General features: G+C 37.8%; 2 protein-coding genes across 4 annotated transcripts in view; both read right to left on the reverse strand.

Moving 5' to 3' along the window:
- Positions 1-10,731, reverse strand: part of LOC111597885 (protein bottleneck) — a 30,935-nt gene extending 20,204 nt beyond the window's left edge. Inside the window, exon 1 of the mRNA XM_023312818.2 lies at positions 10,665-10,731. The gene's annotated coding sequence lies outside the window, so the exon portion shown is untranslated. The remainder of the gene's footprint in view (positions 1-10,664) is intronic.
- Positions 10,732-10,924: 193 nt separating this feature from the next.
- LOC111597882 (guanylate cyclase soluble subunit beta-1) overlaps positions 10,925-20,592 on the reverse strand; it is a 50,587-nt gene continuing 40,919 nt past the window's right edge. For all 3 annotated transcript variants that reach the window (XM_023312811.2, XM_023312809.2, XM_023312810.2), the window contains one exon: positions 10,925-11,251. In XM_023312811.2, coding sequence (XP_023168579.2) covers positions 10,933-11,251 — 319 coding nt within the window. In that variant the 3' untranslated portion in view covers positions 10,925-10,932. The remainder of the gene's footprint in view (positions 11,252-20,592) is intronic.

Consider the following 20,592-nt stretch of genomic DNA (forward strand, 5'->3'; position numbering starts at 1 on the left):
ATGGGATTTATCTCTGTGGTTGTGCCAGCTGTCGGCTTGGTAACATAAAATAAATTTAAAATACAAATCAAATGTGCAGTATTTAATATTTAAGATTTAGTTGGCTAGAATATTTAAGATTGTAAAGGTGTCTTAAGAGCATCTATAAAAAATATAACAAATAACATAAACTCAATATGAAAAGTGCTTGGATTGATTCACAGCAAAATGTGAGTATGGGAAATTCCATTTGAATGAAAAGTAAACACAAATCTCAATATTTCAGGGTTCAATTAGATATTTTTATTAATGTTTAGTTTTAGGTTACATATATGCATGTATGTATATATATATATATATTTATTTATTTATTAATATATTTTATTATTAAAATATTTAACATTTACACATTAAATAGAGCAAGAGAGTGAGAGACAGAACGAGAGACTAAGTAGAGACAGTGATTCCTTTTCAGCTTTACCTCATAATTTACATTAACGTTAGAACGTTCTATGAACTCTCAAACTGCACCCGACTCTCTCTATAGAACACGTGCAACAAACGATCTATAGCCAAAACTATTTATTTCTTACAGGACTTACAAAGAACTCTTTCAGCTGAACAGTTAAGTATCTAATAGATGCATATGTTTTATTTTGTATATATTTACTTTTATTTATACATATATTTATCTATATATATATATGTATATATGTTTTTGTGTTGCTTTCTGTGATTACACTGTTGATATTTTGCGATTATAATGCTTGCATCCTAGAGTTTTCTTTGGGTATTTCTTGTATTTCTTCGCATGGATTGGCTTAAGAACTATAAAGCTATTTTCAGTTTTAAGTATAGTTACTCGTAGAGATTTGTCTTCATAACACTTACAGATGTATATTGCCAATAGTTTAATAAATGTACAGGAAATTTCACAAATAATAATTATATATTTAGTATTTAAGATATTTTTTACTGGTTCTGGATGAGCTTGATTTAGTTTTTCTATTCTTTGGTTAGCTTTACGTTTACTTAAGATATTTGCATTTGGTTTTTGGTTTGCTATAGATATTACATATATATTTCGTATTTATTTGGTATTTGTGTATATATTGAGTATTTATTTGGTACTTCATTTGGTATTTAATTGGTACTTTATTCGGTTATCTTGATAGTTACTTGCTTAAAAGTTTCGCCTTGGTGCATTTGAGTTAGCTAACATTTGGTTTTCTGGTCAATAGCCCTGTATAGAAGTTGTGTGCAAAGCCGTTCCATAGATAGCATTCAGCATAAGGTAACCATCGAGCTACAGTTGCTATCGCGTTTTTGGTGCCTTTTGGTATACTTAAGTGTTAACGGGTTTCGCTTAATTAGTGTCCAATTCGTGGATTAGAATATTTGCCTTACTTTGCTCGACTCATAGACATATTTTTACAGTTCTTGTTGCATATGAGCTCGTGTTTTGTCATTTTGAAAGAAGTTTCTGTTACGCATACTTATACAGTTAGAGTTATATGTATGTACGAGTAGTGCCTACATAAATTACATCTATAGTACAAAGCACAAAAAGTTCAGCCTAAGAAACCATCACAAAGTAGAAAAATAAATATAAACTCACGTCTCGAGCTTATTCACAAAATACACGCATAAAAGCCTCGACGAATAAATATATATTTAACTCATTTATCATTTGGTTATTTTTTATACAGTTTGAAATACTCGCTTACACACACACACACACGCACTCACGCACACACCTCTCTCTACTTACTAATTACAACAGACGAGTAGTTACAATGTGGGTTCCTTTGAATTGCCGATTCCTGGAATGAGTTAGACGTATATACATGAAATAGATATCTTCTTGATATATATATATATATATATATATATATATATATATATATATATATATATATATATGTATATAAGTATAATTGAAGCCTTGTGCAAATGAAAAGTTCATAAAGTTTTTAGCCTGGCCATAAATGCGGTTGAATTAAAAATCAAAACCCAAAGCGACAGCGCCTTTTATTTGCGCTCTATTGGGTTTTGTTTGTTTTGGCTTTGGTTTTTATTCTTTGTTATACCCTGTAGCATGTGTAAGTGGGCTAAGGGGTATAGGGGTTTTGGGAGAGTATCAGCCAACGAATGAATTATGAAACTTCCCTCTCTCTCTTTATAGATATATCTATCATCTTGAGTATGTTAAGAATGTCTTGAAATGCTAACAATACAGATACTTTACCCTACAAAAATATATCTGATTCATAGAATATATTTAGCAACTATACACACATCAAGGACATTGTAATAAATATAAACATTAATGCAAAAATAACAAAAAGGAATAAGATAAAAGTATTATTAACAACTAAGCAGGCATATAGAGTATGTAAATTCAGTTTAACTAAGATCTACAGGGAGCATCATATGAAGAAAGAACTTCGCAGCCAATTACAGGGCATCGCATAGCCAACCAGATGGCGTTGCTATCTGAACGTTTACCTATTTTTTGCTTCTGCTGGCTTTCTATGCGCTTACAATTCAATTTGAACCCTTTACGGCCAATTACGCTGCCAAGCCGAGCCACGGCAGGCCAAGCCGAATCGAGCCAAGCAAAACAGAGCCGGGGCAACAGTGTCAATGTCAAAGTTGAAACCTGGCCGCAACGTGGCAACTTTTGTTGTATGCCTCGTTTCGTATGCCAACAGCGTGGCCCAAACATCGACAACAACAAAAGCAACAAACTACAAAGGCTCTAAACAACTTTTGTTTGCCAAAAAAAAAAAACAGAAGAAGAAAGGAAAGAGTCAGTTCAAACGCAGCATACCGTTATCTTTATTTGCGTCCGTCTCGCTGTCTGACGGTAGAAAATTAAAAATTGCAATCACGTAAAGTTCCACTACGCAAGCCAACGAAAGCTCAAAGGTCTGCCAAGGCACGATTATTTATACCGTTAGCTGAACATTTTTATTGGCCAAAATATTTGATTTTTTTATAATTTTTCGTTCTGGCTGCCAAACCCTTTTGTGTCTGGCCAGGCCAAGCACTAAATATCAAATAGAAATTGTTCGGCTATAAATTAAAATAGAAAATGAATCTTTAAATTTAGGAATTGCGATTTTATGCTTATAAATTTAATAGGCATACAACTTATATTGTATAATTGTGATTGTAATTTGATATGAAAGAAGAAAGATATTGTCGAGCAGAGACAATTTCATTATGTTCGTTTGTGGTCTGCTTTGAATGTATGTCTATATATAGATCATGTCAGCAGTGATTCATTTGCAAAGTTTGTTGATTCTAGTTCTAAAACTGTGGAAGATTTAGTTAATATTTTCTGATTTATTACGATATTCAATAAATTAAATTATAAGACGATGTGAAAAGTTTTTGTCAAGTAATCAATATGCGCTTTTATCTTTCGTGAACAGTAGAAATATCATATAGAAATAATAAGTGTAGATACAGAGCTGAAACTTGACACAATCGATGGTCATATAAAGTCGAATAAAAATGATAGACTATTAAAACCAAGCCTCATAGCAGTCAATGTCTTTGAAAACAAAATGTTATCAGCATCGGCTTATATAAATTTTTATTCATCTATTAAGAAATTAATTTTTATATATTTTTATTAATTTATTTAACTCAATATTTTAATTTGAATGTTCTGAATAAGTTAAATGTGAATATTTTCGGTATTTCTGTTTGCTGACTTGCTAACTCTTAAACGTTTATTAAACTACCAGAAATCTGTTGCTGCCTTCTGATTAGTTAATCACAGAATATAGCGGAAGCTGTAAATGTATAATAAGAACTGTTTAGCTCTGCATTTGGCCATGCTGAAATGTATATATAAAATTGCTTATTTATGTAAAAATATATTTAGAATTCTATTTAATGGCAAATTTGCTGTAAAGTTCAGTGTGAACAAATCGTGTGAAAGTATTTAAATCTTTAATGCATGACAATTGCTGGGATTGAAAATTCGAAGGCGCTTTACGGTGGGGCGGGGTCTGAGTGGCTCTGAGTGGCTGATCGTAATTGCACATGCATGTAAACCGTAAGCCGTTGACAGGCGAACACACACATACATACACATTGTAAGAGAATGACACGCTAAGCAATTTAACAATTTTACAGACAATTAAACAACAACACGATGCTTGGGGGTCCTTGCGGACGGAATTTGTCCTTGGGCTGAGCTGTCATTGAATTGACTGGCCCGCTCTCCACTTGGCTTAAATGTACTTGCATCTAAGGCACATAAACTATCGATTAGTGGAATGCGCAAAAATAGCAGCAGCCACAGCAGCAGCAGCAGCAGCAGCAACGGCAGCAGCAAGTGACTTGGGCGGACAGCTGGCATTCGTAGAGCACAGCCTCAGTTGGTTGGACATCGACTACTATAGAACAAATTGAATTAAAATTGTAAATAACACAACTCGGGCGCGAACTTTATGGCCCACAAATCAAATGCACGCGCCGAGGCCCTCACTGTCTGACTGCACAGCGCTTTGGCCTTTTGGTTCATGCCAAATGTTGCGCATACGCCCTGTTGTTCGGAACTCTAGCCTTAAAACTGTGAACGTTGTTTTGTCGAGCTGCCCTCAATGTGGCTGTTGCTGTTGCTTTATTTTTCGCACTTTTGCAATCTATTTTGCTGCCTTTCTTTTATTGTTTGGTTTTTGTGTCAAATCGCATTTGATGTGGATCCGAAACAAAAGCCAGCACAAGGATATATATCTGCTATCTATAATGCAATTGTCCACAAATAAATTACATTTTTTTAAATGTACTAAAAATTTGTGTTGGACTTTTTGCGCTGGGGATTTGAATGAAATAGTTGTGAGAGCAGATAGAATCTAATTAGCTTTATTTTTTGGCTTCCTTTTTAGCCTTTCAGATATATATATAGCATATATAGATGAACATTTTATGACATTCATTAATTGTAAATTTTGCATATAAAAATCCCTTTCAATTCTGTTTTCTATGTCAAATATTCATGCGTGTCCTCAATCGTTTCGAAATAGTGCGAATTCCTTTTGCTTTTGGCTGAAATATTTTACTTTCAGTTTTAATTAAATTCTTCAACAAAAAAGGATTTTAATTGCTGAATTTGTGCAGCAAGTCTTATTGTTGAAATCATGTTTGTCTATTGTAGAAAATATTTAATTAATTTGACAGAAATTTATTGTTTTCATTTCATATTTAGGGGAATGCAGGCAACTGTTATAGAAACTTGATAAAGGCAGCTGAAAGTTGGGGTTACAGGTACAAGCCTCAGGTAGATATACTGACAAACAGCAGTTAGAAGAAGAGAAGAGAAGAAATGGTAGACCAAAAAGTTTGAGCCTTGATCTAATTGGCAACTCGCCACAGCCAGTGCCACTTCAAAGTTGTTTTATTTCATATTCAGAATGAATGTAGAATTCAAATTTAATTTTACATTTTACACATTTTTCATATATAAGTTTCGAATGCCAGCCAATTTTGTGCAGTGTACATCAGCTGGGCGGAGCACACCACATGCTGGTCGGCGTAACAAGTGCAAAGCGTATTGAAGTTCAATTAAATATGCTAAGCTCGAATCAAATTGATTTGTTATAGGCAACATTTCGTGGTAGCATTTCAGTTGCAACGGCTGTGTGTGCATGTGTGGCAGCTGCAACAAATTGTGGCAGCAGCTGCTGCAGCGGCAGAGAGGCATAGACCAGGCTTCGAGCGTACTATGCGCATGCCCTTGGCAATTTATGCAAATGAAAGGCGTCTGTTTGCCGACTGTCTGTCTGTCTGTCCGTGCGTTCGTCTGTTTGTCTATATGCCAGAGGGGGGCGGGCCTGAGTGGCGTTTAGTTAATGTTGTTGTTAAATTGTGCATTGTCTGCGGGCGGGCGTGGATGTGTGCATGTGAGCATGTGTTTGCAGGCGTTTCAACTTTAATTGAAATTAGTGCCGAGTTTTCGATTAAGTCCTGACTCTCATATTTACACAGAGGTTCTCTCTGTCTGTTTGCGTAAGCCCTATGTTGTCTGTGAGTTAATTTGAATTGTGAGTCGAGTTGACAATCGCTGTGGGAACTTAACTTTGATGTACTTTTTGGCCACACGCACACACACACACACAGCTGCAGCATTTAATAGAGTTGGGAGCTGGGCACTGAGAGACGCTCTATGGATGCAACTAGGTATCATTTATTAATGTCAGAGTTGAAGCCATAAAACTTTTCCTCGCAATAATCAAAGGAAACAACTTTGGACCGAAAACTAACAGCATGTCCCAAAAGTTTTTGCACACTATGCCCAAGGTAACGAAAGGACCTTAAGTCGTGTGAGGAAAATAAAAATAATTCAATATAAAATGTGCCTTTGAGCTGGCTTCTGGGAGACCTTTCGAGCTACTCAGGAGTGTCAACGTGTGAGTTATTTCTATTAGAATGCGCAACACATGCGCCAGATGTTTGTCGCCACTTGCAGCCCTTTTTTATATTTATATTTTGGCATTGCACACACGGCGTATGCGTAATTTTTCTCTAAAATGTCACGCCCGAAACTGGGCCGCACCGGATGTAGCGCCCGAGCACATTATCATCATTGACATAGTCGTTGTCATCAGCATTAACGTTAGACATATTATGATCTGGCTCAGCTTTTGTGCCTTGCCATTTTCCTTTCTCTTAACGTTTTTCAACATCCGTCATAAGTGTTTTACCCAAGATGGGGTATATTAGCTGTGCCAAATGCCCAAAAGATGATGTGTGCTTAAATGTTGCCAAGTTTCGACACATAAATGGTGAGAAAGGCAGTTAGATGAGAATTGATGCTGATGTGAATCAAAATGTCTGCCTCTTTACTTCTATGCAAATATGAGGTAAGAAATTAGAATAAAATTAAATTTTTATGAGATATTTTATTGCCCTTGATTTTGTTTCAAAGTATATAATGCCATTATATACCAAGTTATACATTATTAAAATAATGCCTCAACTCAATTGATATTGCTTGCAGCATAAGGCTCTAGCAGCAGCACTCCAGTTATTCTGCAAGTTCTTGCAACGAGTTCCCTAATCGAGTTGGGCCAAGATGTTCTTTTGTTCTTTACCAGCTGGCTTTATAACTATAGATGTATATTTGCATAATAATAATGCTAGGGTATCTAAGCTTCGGCTGTTCAATGATAATTTTTCATTATTTTTTTTGCGCCATTTGCAATTCCCACCTGCCCCTGGCCTAGTGAAAAGCAACAGCAGCAGTGGCAGTGGCAGTGGCATTGCCTCTGACATTTTGTCGTTGGCGGCTCATCGCAATCATAATTTCCATCTTTATGAATTTTTAATGAGAAAAACCCAACTCGAACTGGAGGATGAAGAAGAAGTATAAGCAGCAACAGCAGCGGCAGCAGCAGCAGCAGTCGTAGCAGCCGCTTAGCCTGTCACTTGCAATTTGAACTAAATTTTTTATAAGGCTCGACCTTGGGAAACGAACTGGATATAATCATGGGCAGGAGCTGGCGTTGGCTGCATGAGTAGATGTTGTATTTAGTTAGGCAAATATTTATTTGATTGGTTTCGGGATTTGCATTTGTGTATTTGAAATGTAAGCGACGCGAACAGCAAACCAAATTGTGCGCGAAAATAGAAAGGAAAATAAAATGAAATGCGTCTCTACAGTAGCTCTATGAACCTAAGTCGATGGCTGTGCTTGAATCAGCGCGGAAATGTAAAGAAAATATGCGTATATATTTGAAAACAGGTGGAAAGATTGGAAATGAGTGAGGGGCAAGTGGATTGAAGACGCGCAAACCTAATTAAGAGCTCATTAGAGTGCTTTTGGTAGCTGAATTCAATGCTGACTGAGTGAGTGCATTCATTTAAATTAATTACAGCTAAAAAAGGAGTTTCCAAGGGCCGAAAGCATTCACAAGGATTGAAGGTCTTCAGATTTAAAGAGGTCAAAGGCGAAAAACTTCAGGCAACATCCTGGCCAAATAAACCGGATATCAAATATATATAGAAAATAATATAAAAAAATACCGTTATTAGAGGCAACAGCAAACGGCAGCCGGGGGCAGCCGGATGCTTGGGTCAGGCAGCGTGACGAAAGTGTTGCACGAATTTTCAGCCAACGAAGCATATTTAATACGGTTTCCTGCAGGATAGTCAAGCTTATTTACGCCATGTTTCCTCAAAAAAGAAAACGAACAGGTGTATATTCGATTATACTGTTAAAAAAAAAGAAACTCTTTAAGCGAAACATTTTTGTATCTTTTCCACTTTGACGAATATTTTTGACATTAAAGCCTAGTGAAGTCAGAGTGAAGACTGATGTTTGAAGAGTCTATAAATGTATATAAAAAAGCAGTGCTTGCAAGAAGAATGGAAAGGCCTAAAGAAATTCTTAAATTTTATGCTTCTCTACTTTAAATTTCTTCCAACTTTAAGCAAGATTTGGCTCACGTTTTCTTTGGACTCGCTTTCATTAAAGCCTCGTTAAAAATTGTGCAGGCAGTCAGTGTACACATCGAAAATTTTATGATATTAAATAAAAGAAAAGCCTGAGCTTACTTTTGTAGCCCAATCCAAGCTGAGCTTAGACAGAGCTGCAAACTTTGGTTTGCCCAAAAACCAATCCCATTTCTCGCTAAAGACCTTCATTTGAATCTTTTGTGCCGGCTGCCTGCATTCGTTATGAATGTAAATGAGCTGCTGACCGAAATGAAAATGTGATTTATATAATTTATGTGAGATGTGCTCGGCAGGCAATTCTTTTACCCTTCTAATTATTAGTCATACGCAAGTAAAATAAAATATAAATAAATAAAAGGCGAGAAAAATGCGACAACTAATCAATGTTAATCCATTTCTAACGAGCCATCGTTAGGCACACACTCGCAGGCTACATTCACTTGTATGGCATCATCATCAAAATGCCTTCCAGCTTGCAAGTCATCAAATTGCATTGTTGTTGCTCTTATTGTTATTGTTATTGTTGGCATTTAACGATAATGTCAGCATATCGAGGCCATAAACAGACATTGAGAGCCAATATAGAATGCCACGCCCACACAGAGACACTTTCAAAACAAATCCGTATGCAGCAAGTCTCTGGGCAACTCTCGGCCCATCTGTCGCCAGTATTTGCCTTTGTATCTGTATCTCTTTTTGGGCGTTTAATGCGATTTGTTGTGCCTCCGACTCAATGCCTCAATGCCATATACATTAACAAAGTTTTGTTGGCTTGAAGATAAACTTGAGTTATTCGCCACGGCGAGGGTCGCTGACACTTTCTAGGAAACCATTTGTCACATTATTAACATTGCTGTTAAGATAACTTTTAACGTGAATATAACATCTGTTATTTATGCATGTATTCCAGATACGTAATATGATTTATATGAAAAATTAATGGATATATCGAAAAGGGCTGCTGTCGTTCAGCACGAGCAATAGCCATAAGTGAGCTTTACCTTGTTTTCATAGGGCATATTCTACAAGTATTTCAAAGAATTTATCTCTCAGAAATTTATACTCCTTTAAGACTTCTCTGTAAAGCTGCAAAATTTAAGATAAGCTGAACTCATTTGCCAGTTGCAGTTGGCATTTTGAATGTGGCTTTACAATGCCAAGGCAGGCCCCGAAAGGTTCTATGTATAAAGGATAAAGGATAAGGGATAATTGAAATATAATTAAAGAAATTAATTTATTCAAAAGTGCTCAGACCTTTCCATCAAATTTCCCTCTGGTTGTTTATGCAAACTTTCCTAGTATACAATTGTCAAGTTATCAAGCAGCCCTCGCAAATTTACATTTTTTTGTTCTGTTGTTTCTTGCATGGCAGCCTTTCTGCTTCTGCGGTTGTTTGTTTATACCAAATATTTGATATGAAAATATGTGTTAAATTCCTAAACTTTGGTGCTCTTTCTTTCTAGCTCATGGCAAGGCTCATTTTGTTGTGGTCTACGGTTGATATCCTAAAGTGTATATATATAAATATATATATATATATATATATATAGCACGCTTGCAGTCAGAGGCGCAGAAAGAGGCCAGCCAAACTTTTGTAAACAAAAAACAAACACACACTCACACACACAGCCACACGCACACATACAAGATAAATGCAAACATTTCGCTCGGTGCTGTTGACAATCCTTTTGGCTGCTTCGCAAAGCGGGCAACAAAATGTGAGGGAAGCGTGTCGTGCTTAGGTCCCGACTGCTGCTGCTGCTGAAAAGCAGAGATATATACATATATATTTAACTGTTTGCCATATTATGGCTTTTATATTGAGTTGTTTTGGACTTATCTAGTTTACGGCACAGGCAGCGGCGGCGTCTGGGCAAACAGCATGAAAACTTGTACAGGATGTGTTCTGCTTTTATGGCCCGGCAATGGCAGCCAATCGCATAACACTTTAACTAATGGCCCCAACTTGGAGTGCGCCGGCATAGAAATGATACATAATGCTAATATTGTAAACCAGATAGACGCTTTTGATTCATGCAGTACAAATAAGCCTTGTAAATATGCCCATAAATTACGTATACGCAGCGTAGTCGCTGAAGAATTGTAAATCATTTGTAAACTAGCCTGTGTTTGGCCCCATGTTGCCCTGCCCATTCTATATATATCTTCTGTGTAGAGGTTACAGTTGTTAGAGCATTAACATAAATTACCTTGCACAGCGATCCATCCACAGCGATGCCTGATGCCAACTTCTTAAGTCGTAGCCGCAGCAGCCGCAGCAGCAGCGGCAACAGTCACACACAGATGCACACACGCAGAGGACAAATACATTGAAATGAAGTGGTTAAGTGGCCCAGTCACACAAACACACACACACACACACAGTCGCATACACACGCACGCACACAATCAGTTAGATAGTCGCTTGGCTGCTGAAGTCAAGGAGTTGCACGTAGATTTACAGTTTATTTGCATTTCCTATGCATCTGGTGGGACCACAGGACCCGTTGCGGCTGCACCGCCGCCACCACCGCCAGCGCTGCCGCTCGCCGAGGTCGTACGTGAGACTGGGGCGTGCCCCAAGCCCATCATCAGGCGTTGCGTTGTGGCCGTTGGCGTTGTGGGCTGCAGCTGCGGCGAATCGAGGCTGCCGTTGCCGCTGCTGCTGGCATTTAGGGCGCTGGTGGCACGTGTCAGGAACCAGCAGTCCATCGGCGTTGGCTTGCCTTTCATAATGACCGGGCCGCGGTACTCCAGATTAAATGAATCGTCCTGGTTGATCTCCTGGCACAGCAGCCTATAGAAGAGATAGAGACAGAGAGAGAGAGAGAGAGAGAGAGTGAGTAAGAGATAAGAAAAACCAATCAAAAGTTTGCTTTGACTTGCAACCAGAATATGATTTAGGGACCTTCGCATAAAGCTAGTCCCTGCACTCAGCGCCTGCTGAGATCTAAATTACGAGCCCTTCATATTGACTACGGAACTTAATGGCGGCCACAATCGTCTGCAATTTATTGCCAGCACTTGGCTAATGTATGTCAACACACACACACACACACATGTACACTTTAAGCCACTTGAGCGTGTTCTGGCCGTTGAAGATAGTTGCTAAATGATTTCGGAAGCAATTCACATTTTACTGCAGCAACATTTTACACCAGGCACTGAAGCAAAGGCAAAATCCTTGCTGTTGTGTATATGTATACATAACTATGTAACTATATATGCAATATATATATATTTAAAATCTTAAAAGCTGCAGCTTGAGCTGCACAAAAAGTTGTTGATTCACATTTTTAGCCAATTTCAGTTTAAGATATTTCAAATCATTGGCAAAGGACAACTGATGGATGAATTTAACTGATTTTACTATTTAAATATGTATATTGTTGAGCTATCGAGATTTTCATTGTAGCTTAAAGTTAGTTCAGAGAAATGTAGGTTACTATGTGTTTATGTGTTATGTGTTTATATATATATAATATAGACAAGCGTACGTGCGCCGGCTCAGCATGATCAAGCCTGTATGTGTGAGAGCCAAAGAAGCATTGTCTCATTCTTGGAAAGAAAACGGAACGAATGAGTATTATTTCCTTATTTCGTTATTTCCTTCCTTCCAAACGTAAATCTTTTACAAGGTTAAATGCATATTCACATGTAAGCAATTGTCTTTCAACTCATTTATAGAGCCTTAATTATGAATTTAACTTAATATTCTAAGTCAGTCCAGAAACAGTTCATGGCCCAAAGGCAGAATTGAGAACTGAAGTCTGTTGTTAAATCCTGCTTAACATAACTAAATTAGTCAAACTGCAATAGCAAGAATTTAATGCTTTTATTATGCCAAAGCAACGTCAATTGTCGTCTACTTTAAAAACTAAACTGAAACTTTGCACATTTTCACCAGTTTCGCTGTCGCCATATGCAATATATTTATTTCCTGTCACAAATTTATGTAAATATCTGCATTGTACGTTTTCCCATCGAATTTATTACGCACACATTTCTGCTCCATTTTTCAGATTTCAATCCACTTCCCGCCCCCCTGCTTTTTTGTTGCATATATTGAATTTGTCTGGCTGCATACGTAGCGCATGTTGTGGTCGCATTTCCGTTTCCCTTTTCCGTGCACATTTTATTTGAATACCTCAGACAACAAATGTGTGTGTCTGGGTGTGTGTGTGTGTGTGTGGGATGCCTTGCATCATCTACTTGATTATAGTGCTCAATAGCTGATTGCATGCACATTTAATTCAATTTATTCGGCACTTTTTCACAGTTCAATTCTCGGCTTGCAATTCGGACACAATATGCGATGGGCCGTCGCTTTAAAGTATCGATGCAATAAAAGTCACAGGTGAAATGAATGCCTTTTAAGTTTTTAATGGAGTGCACATTGCATCTGGGCAAGATCTTCTTATTTTACCATATGTATACCGTGTGTGTGTAAGCCGTACAGGGTGTTATCGAATGTGTGTGTAAGAAGAAAATCTGTTATTAAGTCCTTGCTTATCCTTGGTTTCTCTGTTGATATTGTATTGTTCACCATGTCTTCGAGTTAGGCAGGAATATTGATTCCAAAGGCTATCAAAATCAGACTGACTTTAATCAATAGACTTCTTTTATTCTCTTTAAATACTTTTGCCATAATTCCATTCATTATTTATAAGCTTTTTTAGCAGTATGTATTTCTCTTATTTGATTACAGGGTATCTATCAGTCACACATTTTAAGTTTCCATGTGCTTCATTAGTCTCTACATATATATTTCCTTAATTTTTACTGTTTCTTGCTGGTAGACAATACATATGACATATAATTACAGGGTATGTTCTGACTGCTTAACTTTAATTTCAATATATTTGTATGCAGGCTCTTATACATTGTTCTTTAACTTTCTCTTGTTTTCATTTGCAACAAAATAAATCAAGCTTAGTTTAATGACTGGGTATCCATTAGTCTTACAAGTTCAGCTTTAATATCTTTAAACATCTTTGTCTCCTATCTTTTCCCCTTTTTATTGTCATACAATTAGATGTATTTTAATCAGATAATAGGGTATTTAGCAGTCGTGCAACTTCAGCATTAACATATTGTAATACTCTTATTTACCTATTTTGCCATAACCCAATTTGTTTGTTAATTTTGTATACAGGGTATGTATCAGTCGCTCAACTTTAGCTTCTATGTATTTCTTTGCCGTTGGCTTCCAAATTTTCCCTGTCATTTAATTTTTACCTCATGGCTAATCTGGGTTACAGGGTATCTAGCAGTCGTGCATCGCCAACTGGCGCCCACTCGTAATCAACTTCTGTTTATTCAAGCGATTAAGGAGCTGCATTCAGATGCAAGCAGGCAGTAATCAATTGCAGCTTGTTCTTCCCCCGCAACTGTGATTGGATTTAATTAATATCTTCATTAAAATACAAATTTGCACAGTGCGTAATTTGCAGAGTAAATATTGAAGAATCGCGCAAATACAATATGAATATATATGAATATTGCAGCTTCGTAATTGATATGCAAGCACTGAATATAAATATGGAAACCACAAGTAAATAGCATTGAAACGTTACTCCTTACTCATATGCGATCGAAGCCTTGAATAAATTGTTAAAAAAACAGAAACTCAAATTCAATTAACATATGCAAATAAATAAAATTATGAGCAGACAAAGGTAAAATGATATATGATAAATAAAATTCAGGAATATAAAAAGTTGTCTGCATATTAATTGCAATTCATAATACATATTTTGTGGACGGTACAGCACTTAAAATACTTTCAATTAAAACTATTTGCATAAAAATTATGTGAAGAGGAAAGAAATTTACGTAATTTTATATAAACTCGTGTTTAACGCAATTCAGGTAAAATTGTATTAAAAAATTCGTATTTAAAATTATATTTTTCAGCTTTAAGTCAGAAAGAACCTTAAGGAAAAGAGAACGAAAGTGGAACTGAACTGAAATTTAAGTATGTGTGGGTGAGCCAGTCGGAAGAGAGAGAGAGAGAGAGCGCGGCGAACAGGTAAAACAGCTGAGCATTTGATATGAGAATTTGTTGGTTATGTTGTTTTGTTGGGACAGAGCTCTTCAGTTGCTTGTCGGCGTTTGAACGGCGCGAATTATTGAATTTACCGTTGCGTGCTGGGAGTGGAGAGCGTCGAGCATTTTGAATAAATGTAGCAGCAAGTGATATAAACTCAGAGCAAACTGTCAAAGGACGGCAATTGTAAGTTCCACCTGTTGCTGCTGGACATTTGCTTGGAATAGTATAGAACGAACGTCGTGCAAATTACAAATGGAATATGAAATTTAATTTGCTTGATTACACACTATTCCCATGATTTAATTAAATGTAAATAAAATGTGTATAGTTTTGTTTGTTTACAAATTGTTTTCCTTTACCGTTTTGTTTTTGTCTTTGTGCGTATCATTGCCAGCACGAAAAAATCAATAAGGAGAGCACTGCGAGAGAGTGAGCGAGAGAGAGCGAGTGTGTGTTTACGTTCGCTCTTTACACACTCGCTCTCGCTCTCTCCCACTCTCTCGCTCACTCGCTCACCCCACGAGCGAGCGTCTCTCTCGCTGCTTCCTCGACGTTTTTCTTCCATTCAACTTACGTGTGCCGAACTTCGTTTAACGTATTTTTGTGTTTTCAAAATTGGCTCATTAATTGCTTGAAATTGCATTTACTGCAACTGTTTATTAACTGCTGTGGTTTGATTTGATTTGATTTGTTAACATGTTGTTGCAGTTGCTGTTGGCATTGCAGCAGTACGTAAGTCAATTAAAACGGCAATTGGCTTCGCTTTGGCTGGTGACAGTGCCTCAACACTTGTTTGGCTTCCGGCTATTGGTCGGCCAGCCACGGGTGGCGACCAGCCGAGCCAGTTACCAGCGTCACGGCCAGTTGCCGAGACGCCGACTGGTCATGGACTACATCTTCGAGTGCTTCTTCAACGACACCTTCGAGCACATCACGCGCAACGGACTGCAGGATCGTCAGTCGCGTCGCGACGTTCTCGATCACCTGAGCGCCATTGTCAAGGGCTGCGCCGATGGCCAGAATGTGCCTACCGACGAGGCTGCCAGCATAGCGGTCATTGCCGCCTTACGCTTCCATCGACTGGCCAAACAGGGCAATGGAAATGTAAGATTTAAATAAACAATTTGCATTCTCTTTTAATGACTTTTTGCTTAGATATTTCAGTTGATTCATGTTTATATTGAAAGGTCTTAATCTTATATATATATCAAGCGCTTAGTTAAGGAAATGTTTTTTCAATCTGCATGTATTTAATAGGGGGATTTGAAGGTCTTTTGTATGGTAACTTTGAATAGATAGAAACTTATATTCTTATAAAATCATTTCAACTGAAATTATTTATGTCTTAAATTGATTTTCTTCTTGAAAGTTAACTTGATTTTAAGTCATTTATATTTTGGTATTACCAAATACTTTTATATCAAAAATACCCTTAAATAAGTTTCACTCTTTAAGAAGCAGCCCACGCAGCGTAGCTCAAGGTCAACTTTGTTAGCAGCTAAGACATAATTCTAATGAGCGTAGTCTCTTGCTAAATCCTACTTTTCTTAGCAATGTTGTAAGCCAATCTTAAACAATTTTCTTGGCCATTTAAAGCAAATATTCATCTATATATTTCTAGCCATAAATCTAATTTATGAATAATCAATCATGAGTACTTTATGATGCGGTCTTTGTGCCCATTTGGGCTCAATATATTTATGTAAATATATGTCTTACAGAGCAGGTATTATGTCACACAAACACACACACACATATACACACTCACATACAGTTGAGATTAATGCTTAGCTTTTAAGTCCCGCCCATAAAGCCAGCGTAATTTGTAGCATATGGTCCGAGAGCTAGGCTAGCATTTAATTTAAATTTAAATTTAAATGCACTCCATGCAAATTCAAAAAAAAAGTTGTTTTATTTTTAGAAGATATGTAAACGTGTCCTTTTTACAGGTCTGCCTCATGGGAAAATATCACAACATTTTGTATATTGCTCTGCGCACCTGTTGGGATTGGGGCGTGCGCGATTCTGAGGTTGTGGTTCAACTTCTGGGTAAGTCAAAGGCACAAACTTAATAATTTAATACATATCCACATGTGTGTGTGGCATGCCTTGGGGTCTGGCCTTTTATTTTGCATATTTTAATGAATTTTATGACATCGCATCAGATTATAAAGCTCGCACATAAGCAGGCGAATCTCATTTAATCACGTGTTTCTGCTAATTGCGAGCTGGAATTACGTTAAGTTGATACAAAGGTGTTGCTAATGCGGCTGCTGCTGCTGCTGTTGCTGTTGCTGCTGCGGCGGCTGCTTCTTGTTTGCTTGTTGCATCGTAAAACTTGTAAAGTGCCTTAAAGTGTTGCAAGTTATTTGGGCCATGCCTCCAGAGGCTGTGCGCCTGACTGTGAATATGTGTGTATATCGGTGTGTGTGTATGTGTATCTGTGTATGTGTATATGTGTTTTCTCTAATTAAAATGCTGCGTAAAACTTGACAGCCCGAAGACGAGCGGAATTAATGGTATGCCAAGGCTTCAGGCTGACTGCTGTGTGTATGCGTGTGTGTGTGTTTTTGTGTGTGTGGCAAGCGTTAAAACTTGCGTTTCATATACCCAGCTAGCCTTGAGTATGGCTGAAAGAAAGATGTTGCGAATGAAGATCGAATATTGACTCACATATGGAGTCTCTATTATGCTCGTAGATTGTACTCCAAGACTACGGAATCTTGAATGGATATTGGATATTGCCTAGTCGAGTATTTGAAGATCTTTTGACAGAAATGTTAAGCTGAGCAATCGCACAGATTAATATCCAATGATACATCTCCATCTCCAAGTTGAGCATTAGATATCAGATCGAGCATTGCCTTCCATTTCAATGCTGCTCGATCGTTGTTCAGTTACCAAGTACCTGATGTACATAGGGTATTTGTTAGTCGCGTACTCGCTTACAGCGCACACCGCACATGTTTTTTGTAGCGTGCAACAGCAGTCAAAATGTTGCCAGCAGCCCTTTGCCTCGTCTGCGTGTGTTGCAGCCCACTCTTAGCCCAGTTAACTCGAGACCTGTGCTCGCTTTTACACACAAAATTCTGTTTTCAGCGCTTTTTTCTTTTGGTTTTTTGGCTGCTGACATTTTGCAGGCTTCCGTTTCGCTATTTCCGTTGCGACTCCATTTTGTGGCAGTCAAAAATACAGAAAGCGGGTGCAAAAGGGAGAGCTGGCAACAAGTGCAGCAACGTAATTGGCTTTTTTATGGCGTTTTTTGGGTGTGTTGTAGGCAGCTGGTGAGGGGGAGGGCAGGTGGGTGGTTGGGTGGTTGGCTGTTCTCCACCTTGTGGAGTTGAGTGTTCTAATTGCCTCTCTGCTGCTTCACAGTGTCGATTTTTGAGTGTGAGAAGACGTTCGAGCGCATCTTTTTGGGCGCGCTGTTTGGACCACATGCACCGCACTTTATAGCTGGCTGGCGCAGCGATTTTCAGGATCAGGTAAGCACTTACACGAAGATAAATGCCATAAAATATAACTTCATCTTTTCGCTTTTGCTTAACAGAACGAGAATGTGCGCGCCATGGTCTATTTCCTGAAGCATGCAACACGCGAGCAACTGACGCTGCCCGTATGGATACCGCGCTTCGAGCAGGAGCGCCAGCTCAGGTAAGCTGACAGTGCCCGCCAAATTTATGGCTGCCCAAGCCAAAACAAAATAAACATTTATATGCTCTGCAGTTGTATCTAAGCGAATGAGAAATACTCTAGAATAAAGGCAGGCTAAATGAGGCGAAAATTCTTTTGAATTGAAAGCAGTAAACGACGAGTTTCAAGCTGTCATTGGGCGTGGCCTTATTTTGAGGATAATTTATCTTTTATCCATCGGCTGCATCTAGTTTTGATTATGACTTATTCACTGAGATGACAGAAAAAAATAAGCCTAGAAATAGATTTAATCGGGAGCCATATACAGTCTTTCATATACAAGGTATGCACAGAGTATTGGAAACATTTCTGTAGCTTATGGAGTGACTTTCAAGTCAACATAGGAAACAATATTTTGTTGCTTGTTATTTTACGTGTACTCGGATGTTATTGCTGTTCAGCTCGAGTGCCTGCAGGCAGCCAGCAAAACTTGTTTTCGAGTCGTGTGTGCCAAAGTATTTTAGTCAAGATGCGCCAAGTTTTGCGCTAGGTAAGCTAATTGGAAAAGCAGCCAAAGGTAAATTTCTATAAATAGAAATCGTTTTGCATATATATATAAGTAGAGGCATGAGTTGTTTTCAATAGAGCAAACTTTACTCACTTTTTCTCTAGAGTACATTAGTAAATTCTATTGCTAAAAAGAAACTTTGGAAACAATTGGAGAATTACTTGTAATTAAGTAAAAATTCAAGTGACGCACTAATTGATGCTGAATGGCAGAAGGGAGAATAGAGTCGCAGCTGGTAAAGCCGGAAAAATTAAGGCAAATTTAATGAATGTCTGTCTTGGAAGGCAAACAAAGGCGCTGCCTGTTGCCGGGCCGCTGGGAAAAGCGAAGAGAGAAAATTACAAATAAAAAGGATTTTAATTAAATTAATACATGCTGCATTGTTTGAGCGCTCGGCGCGTGTTTGTCGCCCATAATTGAGTAAAAGATGGCGACACTTTACAAGCATACATGTATATATATATATATATATATATATATATATATATATATATATATATATATACACACACGCATACACTGTCATTTATTTGAACAATGGCCGCTGCGGCTTTCAATCTGAAACTCGCCTGGGCTGCTGTTGGTGTCATGTATAATTAAGATTTTCGCTTCTAACATGAGCTCAACTTGCTGTCTGTAGCATTTCTTTTTTGTTGTTACTTAGTTGCCACAGATTTATGAACATGTGTGTGTATGTGTATGTTGCTGCTGCTGCGATAAGCTGCAAACCAACTGGCAGCAATGTAAACCTTTTGTTATTTTGGCTTTGTTTGCCAGCACTCTGGAGGATTAAAGTCAAAAATGCGTGTAATAAGCGCACATAGCCAACACTCAAGCGCTGATGCACACACGCCCCTTCACGCCCACACACACACACACACAGAAGAGCAGAGAAGCTGTCTGACAAACATAAGAAGAACATTTATGTTGCCCTCTCGCCTGAGCTTAAACTGTGTCTTCAGCCAAACATTAATACAAATGAATAAGCATTAATAGCTGGCTATACATGTGTGTATGTATGTGTGTCTGTGAGTATCTGTGTGTATGTAGTGCAAACATTAAAAGCCAGCAATGTGCCAATAAACATTGCTGTTGAGTGTCGCTAAAGTTGCACAAATCAACGTCGCAAACTAACATAAAATCTGTAATAGTCAGATTTTTATTTAGAGTATACATTTAAAGGAAATAAATATAATAATATAATATACATAAAGTCTATATATATATATATATAATAAAAATATTTAAGCTTACAAAGCGATTGCAGCTGTGGCGTATACGCAACGTACGCCCAATGCATGTCGCTTCATAAGTGAGCGTGAAGACAGCATTTAAGCTGGGCGCAAAGTATTAGAGTAGTTAAATAAGCTAAAACAGCAAATATTGCCTCAGTGCAGACCCATCAAAGTTTCGATATGCCAAATTAATCTACAATATTTCGTTGGAAACTCAAAGCTTTGCAGCAGCTCTAATTAGACATACTGTCAGTTAGCTTAACTTATTTTGGCCATGGGCGAGTTGTGGCTGCATGTGAAAATGAAAATTTTTCAGCCGGATTCTATTTGAGGCAGGAAGACCCGCCAGGACATACAAGTCATGTAAATATGCGCCGCTGATTCAATGTTTTTACGCTCATAGTCGACTACATAAAACATCACGTTATGTAGTCTAGCGGCTGCCCTTAAATTGGCCTCGTTTATTTTCAACTATAAACGCAAATTCTAATTCAGTTTTCATAAACGTGCTAAAAGCCCACAAATTTGATAGCTAAACTGGACTTTTGTTATTTTGTGCTTAGCTGTAAATTAATTTGCACAGGACTTTACAGCACAGGCTGTGTAAAATAGGCAAATGCGCTTATCAACTGCTCAGCAGAAGCATGTGT

This window comes from Drosophila hydei, unplaced genomic scaffold, assembly GCF_003285905.1.
Source record: "Drosophila hydei strain 15085-1641.00,03,60 unplaced genomic scaffold, DhydRS2 tig00008119-arrow-pilon, whole genome shotgun sequence".
NCBI classification, from domain to species: Eukaryota; Metazoa; Arthropoda; class Insecta; order Diptera; family Drosophilidae; genus Drosophila; species Drosophila hydei.